This window comes from Aplidium turbinatum, chromosome 13 (assembly GCF_918807975.1).
Source record: "Aplidium turbinatum chromosome 13, kaAplTurb1.1, whole genome shotgun sequence".
In the NCBI taxonomy this organism is placed as follows: Eukaryota; Metazoa; Chordata; class Ascidiacea; order Aplousobranchia; family Polyclinidae; genus Aplidium; species Aplidium turbinatum.
Window position 1 is genome coordinate 11,487,490 of NC_137484.1, and position 8,630 is coordinate 11,496,119.

The window sequence follows — 8,630 nt, forward strand, 5'->3', positions numbered from 1 at the left end:
CCCTGATGCTTGGATTCAAGTTTGGGATTTACCTTAATACGAAGTATTCGTGCACAGGATCACAAACAGAGTTTTCAACTAAAAGATTCAAATTGAGCAAAAAAAAAAGCTATTGAAAAAATTAAAAAAAAATCTGGCTTTGTGTGTTTTTCTTCTGCATCTTGAAAACTTAAACTATCGCAGGTCTGATTAAAATGGACGATAAAATTTTTTGTCAAATTCAATCAATTGTTTATTTATCAAAAGACAAAACACAAAAGGGACATAAAACAAAAATACACACAATGTTTAAAGTTTTATTTTTGAAAGGGTGACAGAAACGACCATCCGTCCATTATTCAGTTGCCACCCTGGATTAATTATTTACATCAGTAACAATGAAACAAAAAAGACAAAAGTTATATGCATCATAAAGCTACTGTAGGCTACGTATGAACAATTTGTGTAGAATACAAGAAATTTTCTTGTCAAAATAATCTTTAAATAAGTTAACATTTCTTTTCAGCAGGTTACTTTTTGCAATCTTACGGAATATAAAGCACTTTTTAGACAAAGGAAAAAGAACGTTGATTTTAAGACAACACTGATAATATTTACATTAATTATAATAATTAAAGCTTATTATTTTCTTCTTACAATTCCAAAAATTCTGAAAACAATTAATTTGGGCGAGAAATTGGAAAAGAATTGTTTACGAGAGCTAGAAGCAAAAAACAAAAAAGAATTTGAAAACAGAACAAGAAACGGTTGCTACTTATGCAATATTTACGAGAAAATTAAACAAATGCAACATTCTATATACACCACGACCAATAGTTTAGAACAATGCCCGCCTTCAACTTCATCCCTTGCTACTGGAGCAGGCAGTGGCGTACACAGGGGGGAAGCATTAGGTAACGGCCCCACCCCTCTTCAAAACTGTTGATTTATTTTAGCGTTGTTGTGATTGTGTAGTGCAAACATGTTATTTTTTAAGAGTGGTCTTGAGTAACAGGGCCGTGTTAACCGCCCTTCATACCCCCTGGGGAGTCACGGCTGTTTTGGGGCCGTGACTCATTTCAGTTTGTTTAATGTTTTTTTGGCTATTTAAAATGAAAAAAAAATGTTGTAAATATTGCTACAGAAATTCGACACTCAATAGCTTAAGTCACGCAAGGCCCTATTTTCTACTTCAAAAAGGTCGGTTAGTGTGCCCACATCTCTGTGTAGGAGCCCAATAGGCCTAATATCATGCTTTTTGTGTTTATTTAACTAATAATTCAATCCAAAAGTATTGATTAAAAAATGCCAATTATATTGAACCCTCTCCCAGTAAGGAATCCTGCGTACGCCAACTGAACGTACCTTCAATACGCGTGGTTTACTGGGTTGAGTAAGCTCGTCTACGTAAATCATTATATGCGACGTCAAGTCAAGAGTGTTTTATCACATTTCTTGTTTTCAGTACAAAATCCATCTAAATGAGTAAACTAGTTGCTGCAAACTAAAAATTGTCGTCAATGTAAGCTGAATATGGTAAGATAATCTTACACAATATGACTTATTATTAGAAAATGAGCGTTTTTTTAAAATTCGTTTTGGTTTCAATTCATAAAAAAATCTCGAATGGTCCCTCCATGATAAAATCCTGCGTACGCCACTGGTAGCAAGTGTCATCAGTTGGAAATATTTTTCATAATACAAACAAAATATTCCTGTATCTTTAGACACTGGCAGTGACTTGTGGCAAGTGATAATTCAGTTTTTCATGTTTTGTATGATTTTGCTCGTTGTTATTTGAAGAGTTATCTCCATCGATTGGGATTTTAATTACATCGAAATCCGCAGAAACCTAAAAAATAACACATTTTCTTTTAATCTTAATGGATAAAACTTTCAAATCAAATACAGGGATCAAATACAAGTAAAAAGACTAAAGAGATTTAACTAATTTAATGCAGTAGATATAAAGCTTAAATCGAATTGTACAATTCTTACTCTGCGGAAAGATGACGTCGTCTCTTCACGAATCATAACTTGAGCTCCTTCCTCAGATTTCTTGTAAATGAACCACGCACACACAGATAGAAAAAAGAGTTCGAAGAAAAGCATGTAAGAATGGAACACTGCAAAACAAAAGTTTGAAAATTGGTCAGTTTGAATGATCTCATTAAGTGTAATTTTCTGCTTATCAAAGTTGGTCAATCAGCTTGGGGACACAGATTTTCAATTGCAGAAAAACGATCCTCCGTGTCCTCTATCAAGCATGTCGCGAAACTGCACCATGTGATGCCGTTTTGTGTGGAACTCAGTGTAGTTAAAATTTTAAAAGTTAGTTGGTTGCTTTTGCTACTCGACCGCGCAGGTAACCACACAACACTATGATGGTAAATTGATTCAGTCAAAAGTTATGAAATATATTCTATATGCTTGAGTGTAGAAGGCTACACAGAAAGTCATTCATGTTTTCAAAATTAAAAACACTGATAGCTTAGAAGAGTCGGACCTGAAGTATTGGAACATGTTGTGCAACTTTCTAACGTTGTAACCAATTGAACCGGAAAGGAATTTATGCAGAGAATAAACTTAATTTAAGTTTGCAACTACACAAAACGGGATAGATATGATTTCAAAAGTCTTTCGGTACTTGAAAGTTAAAGTTAATAATATTCAACTGTTCGTTAGCTGATGCTGAACAATCTTACACAAAAATATGGTAGGTTAGTAATCTTATTTGAAGAGCTAGATTTGATTGACTTAGATATACAGTGGTTTTACTGGTTTATAGCAAACAAAAGACATAGATTACTTAACCTTCAATTTGCTTACCAAATGCATGCTCTTTGTCCGGATAAATGTAACCGCATGGCAGCCCTCCAAACCTATCTACTGTTCTTATAGTGAAGCCTTGTACGGTATTGAAAGCCACGACCATTTGAATGCAGATAAATTTACCTAAAATAACGTTTTTTTAAAATTTTGCATAAACGTTTTTCAAAATAGTGAATTCTTTAAGTTTAAACTCGATTAACTAAGAGAATCTTTAACCGTGGACTGAGAAACCCTCTTTGTAAGTTTACTCTTAAGGGAGTTAGGAATAAATGTGAATTAGTTTATTGAATCGTCCGGCAAGAGCATAGTTAACATGGACCGTTCTTTGTCCGACTCTTCGCAATCGCATTCGCGCGTACAAAGCACATACAAATTAAAAATTTGTATACCACAGCGTAGGTATTAAAATAATCCATAGCAAAGTAAACAAAATGTCTTACCTCTTATGTGAAATTGCTGCAATGCAAATCGTGATGCTTTGCTCACAACAATGAATCCATACAAACAGGTGAAACTTGATAATGGCGTGAGAAGATCTACCAACGTCAGTGCAATTGCCTGAATATTAAACAACTGTTAATAGTGTTTGTCAACAGCAATGGCCTGTGTTGCTTCAAACAATAGCATTTCAAAGTTAAAACAACTTCAAATAGATAGTCTACTGTAGTGCGGTGGTTCCTTACTGGGTATGAATTTTTTCGGGTATGAACTTTTCCGGGTATGAATTTGTCCGGGTAGAGGGATTTTATGGTTTTATGGGGGAGGTTAACTGGTTGTTCTTTTTAATTATTTGCACAACTTTAGATTGCACAATTTTTAACTATTTAAACTTACATTATCTTATCTTGAGCTACGTATGGCAGTTGAATGATTTTGATTGTGAAGCATGGAAAGCAATCTTTAAAGTTTCGCATAACTCAGCATGCTAAACCTTTCTTTTTTACATTGATCCAACATCTGTCGACGCTGAACCAATATAAAAAAATTGCAGCATGCTCAGTTGCTCACAACGTCAACTGACGTCTTTCTGGCATCGTACAGATGTTTTCTGCTCTCAGGTTTGCGGCAGAACCACTTATGAAAAAACCATTACCACTTGTTTGTCGTTTGCAAATGGGAACTTTCTGTCACACTTCCAAAGCGTTGCTTTGTACGTTTGCAAAAAACAGCAATAAAAGATAAATATTACTATACCATACTCATAATTATGCACGTCGCGCTAAAATACTTGAACATGATTTGAATACAAAAGCAGAAATTTACCGCGGATCGACTTTGCAATTTCTCAGCAGCAAACAAAGTGATGATGAAATAAATAATAGGATAGACGAAGATTACTTGATATACCGTGACCTGCAGCTTGTTGATGCGAGATCTGAAAATATTTTCAATAAAGGTTTATTTCGTTTGTGTACAGCAGCCTATAGTTTACATTGTAGCAATTAGAAGCCCACAAAACAATTATTTTTCGATCAAAACGAAACAAAAATTTCATCTGTAAAACAAAGTTTAAATTTAATGAAATCTCTTCACTAAGGTAGGCCTACTTCGCTCCAATTCGAAACGAAAGTAAGATCAAGGGATTTTGACTGAAAGCGAAACAAAAGTCTGTTTCACTTCATTACAAAATTACAAATATTACAAAAAGAAAAGCTGAGAAATATTTAGAACGCAAATGGCAAAACGCGTTGCTTTTTTTTTTATCTTCAAAATATTTTTTACATATTTTTGTAAAATAAATTGAATTGCGCTTACACTGTCATACGCTGGTTACAGCAGCAGCAAATGAAACAACAAGGGAAGGGATTAGATGTCACTACGCCTTCCGATGCAAATGCGGCAGCCATTTTCCTTTTTCCCCCGTAGTAGTGCAATACCAACATGAAGAACTTTTTTACAACAATGGCAAAAAAACTGCAAAAAATAACAAGAATTAGCCTTTATTAGTTAGGCCTAAATACTCTCTTGCTATATTTTTGCTTTTTTAGAGTAGCCTACAAAGACGGCAAAACTACCACGCATTTTTGGACTTTTGTTCAAGATCACAACTATTTTTCCTCCAACTACAGTTTAATAGTAAATTGTGTACAAGGTTAACTTTTGAATTATTTATGCCATTTTAAATATGTAATAATTGTCGAATATAGAAGAAAAAGAGGAAAGCCAAGTGGAAGATGGAAACCGTACAAGAGTAAACGTGCAAGTAATGAGATACAAGTAGAATAATTTAGAAATAATGCAATGGAGGAACGCAAGAGTCATTTTACACAAGCGGAGCATCCCAAAGAGAAGAAAAAGTGGACTGTAGTCGTTCGACTTGGTTTAGAAAAAGCTTTCAAATCTCAAGCCAAAACATGGCTATAATCTACATAAAAGCGTTTCTTCAAGATCTAGTTAAGACACAGTTGTGTAAAAAAATTTATCAAAAAACATAAAAACTTACAAGCTTGTTGCAAATGATGACACGTAAGCTGTTCTTGGCATGAATACCGAAATCACGCAAAGCATACCTAAAACCTACAAAAGAAAATAATAAACCATTGGTTATCTCCAGTTTATAACAAGAAGTAAATAGATTACAGTTGTGTATAGCCTACTATCTTTCAGATATTTATTTATGACTGTCATCGGCCTACAATTTTGCAAGGCTCTTTAATTCTGTAACATGCAAACTATCACTTTGTTTCGGATGTTATTTATTCATTTTTGCACTTTACGGTTTTGTGTCTAGTGTTATTTAATCTATCCTTTTATGATGTATTACAAATAAACTGTTAGACCATTTGAATATCACCTATAGCGTATATTTGGTTTGAGCGTTACAAAAACCCATCAGCTTACAGGAAAACCAGCAACACTCCAAATTAGATAAGAAGTTCTCCTCCAGCTTGTAGTGTCTTTGATGAAAAAAAGGATTTCATCCACAAACATAACAAACATAATCACGAGCAACGGAATGGGGATGAACATCATTGCTTGGAAACTTGCACTCTGATCTAAAAATAATTCATGTGATTCTTCAGTTTTTGAAAATAAATTTATAATTTAAATTCTGTCTTCTTCAATCTTGTATGTCATTTTTGAAATATTTTTATGGAATGAACAAAAGATAAGTTTAAAAAACTGTTTTTCAATGTAATTGTTTTGCAGACTTTTTTGATGTAAAACAAATTCTTTTGAGCATACATTTCTCGTGCCTTTCCAAACATGCAGATTTCATGATCAGTGCATCGGCCTACTGTATGTAGCAGATTTTCTTTCTCGCAGGTTTAAAACACCAAAGTTATTGAATTTATAGGATGTGAGTCAACAAGTAGGCTAAAGCAATGCACAAGCGGGCAGAACACGTAGCCAATGTATTCCGATGTACAGCTGTTTTGCAAATTAACTAAAAAAAAAACAAAAAAAAACAACTAAGCGATCGTTATATAAATAAGGTTCTCGCTGTACTAAAGCACTGTTTGTCAGGTAAAAAAAATACAATGTAGCTGCGTTGTGTTTAGATTATATTAGTACTTACTCAATGTGTACTCAAGAAGATCACCGGCAGATATGCTTGTGGAATTTGCAGCACATGTTAAAACCAGTGTCTCCATCTTGTTGCAGTATTTCACTTAAAATTTTATGAAATATATTCTGTAAAGTTTAGTCTAACTGTTGTCTGAAAATCAAAATAAACGACTGAGAGAAAGATATTTTTTGTCCATAAGCAAGCGACGTACTAAGGAAACTGATTCCATTTTAAACTCGTTTTTCTCTATTATAACTGAATAGGTTTAACAATATTTACTTTGCCGGAAATGCTTAGCATTCAGAGTGGAAAACGCAAATGATCATCTCCACAGAAAACATCGGCTTTATTAAGCTCTGGTTTGTTTGCGAAGGAATTAAAACCTTTCTTGTGAACGTTTATTTGCATTCGAAAAAAGATAAAAGAAAACTTTACCATTACCACGAAGCGAAGCGTTTCCATAACAAGCCGACCAGTTTTAATCAAAGAGATTTAAGAACTTGTTCCTTACAACAGTTCTACTGTAGCCTACATGAGGTTTTAATCCCAGAGCAAACTTCTTTTTCAAACTTTGTTAACTTTGTAAAAGGAGTTCATAATATTTGATTTTTTCGCATTTCGGTCTGACGTCAGTTCTGTACTTACCACGTACTTATTCTCTATGATCAACATTTTTATGTTTGGCAGTAATCCTTATACTGAGTCATCATATCTGTTTGTAACAATAAATTTATTAGATATAACCTAGGTTACCTTTGTTAAGGTATTATGAAACGAAATCACAAGACTTTTTTATAGCAATAATGTTTGTGGACCAGCTTAACCGATAGGTTAAATAGCATTTTTTATTGGCTGCGTAAAATCAATCTTATAGCCAAATAATTTATAATCAGTTTTTATGATGATTTTTATATAAGTTTAAAGGTATAACGTTTCTAAACACAATAAGTTTTAAACAGTTTGTGTAAAAACGAATAGGTTAATGCTTTTGCTTTGATCTATCCTGTTCCATAAAGTGCTTTTATTGTCTTAGCCTATTGTGTTTGCAGTAAACCAACAATTTTCTAATCTCTTGGTTGTTTTACTTGAAACAAATTGAAGATGGCGATTCCAATGAAACACAGGCTACTTGAAGCACCGACTGTAAACAATTTTTCGAATTTTCTAAGACAATTGCACAAAACTCATGGATGACAGCTTACTCAGAGGCGAGAGTCATAATATGGAAAAGACTTACAGTAGGCCTATGCATGCCGGAGTCGGAGTGTGGTAATGTTAATACAATGTTTTTAAAAACATTAATAGGTGACCATGGTTCCTATGACGTAAATTGTATAAAATAGTTTTTAGCTTAATGTAACTTGCATGAAATATTACTAATAATTGTTTAACGATATCTCAAGACAAAAATGCTGGTTTTCCCTTAGGAAGTTATGACATCATAGAACATACGGTATTTTACGACTATTTGCTCACGTTTCAGCGGCAAGTGCAGGCCTACTTAAACTAAAGTTCAAGCTTGATAACCGCATTACTAAAAATTGTATCAAAACGATTATTTCAGCTTATGTTTTAAGATATAAAACCTTTTGATTTACAAAACGTAAAATTTCATATGTTTGCGAGCAATAAATTCCACTTTAGAAATCAAAGTGAACCTTGAAAGTAATATGCCTATAATTATTTTGTCGCAATTTTAATAACGCTTTGTAAGTTCAATGTATGGCAATAAAGATTTAGAAAAGTTAACTTGTGGTTTTAGAATTTTTTAACATAAAAGCAATGCAAATAGTTGTAAAAATATCTGATTTGTTTCGTCTCTGCATTAGCTTTGTTCTCATGCGTTACAAACGCTCTTGAAAGAATGACTAGGCTTTATCTCCCAACAGTCCATTGTTTTTTTTTATTGCTTCTCTGAAGCAGAATTTCAAAGCTATTTACTTTGAATGGTTTTATCAAAATATTTTTTTTTTGATTTGCAGCTGATAAAACATCGCAAAATACATTCGACTTTATCGTAAAAAGACTGAAAGTGTCCTTGAAAAATAGAAACGCCATTTTTTCGTAATTGTTCTGCAATATCTGTATTTCCCAAACACACAAAAGTGATGAGCATAACTGGATCACACCTTTTACAAATTCGAGCATTTAAAAATAATCAGCCAACAGTTGTTTATAAAATTAAGCCGGAAGTGGGCATCTCACGTTAAAAGTCTGTAGCCTAACTGTTTCGGCCACAAAATTTAACTTTTTAAAACACTTTGATCACCACCAAACAATGACTTTAATTTGAAACAGGAAATAGAAA

The 8,630-nt window shown here is 33.3% G+C and overlaps 1 protein-coding gene across 1 annotated transcript; it reads right to left on the reverse strand.

The window, feature by feature from the left end:
* Window positions 1-217: 217 nt before the first annotated feature.
* On the reverse strand, window positions 218-6,448 carry LOC145782239 (uncharacterized). Its single transcript, XM_082594021.1, has 9 exons — window positions 6,332-6,448; window positions 5,653-5,807; window positions 5,255-5,328; window positions 4,567-4,725; window positions 4,075-4,186; window positions 3,252-3,369; window positions 2,809-2,934; window positions 1,978-2,105; window positions 218-1,831 (listed from the first exon to the last, which is right to left on the reverse strand). Exons 1-9 carry the CDS (start codon window positions 6,405-6,407, stop codon window positions 1,703-1,705), a joined length of 1,077 nt encoding a protein of 358 aa, XP_082450147.1. The 5' UTR covers window positions 6,408-6,448; the 3' UTR covers window positions 218-1,702.
* Between the last annotated feature and the right edge of the window lie 2,182 nt (window positions 6,449-8,630).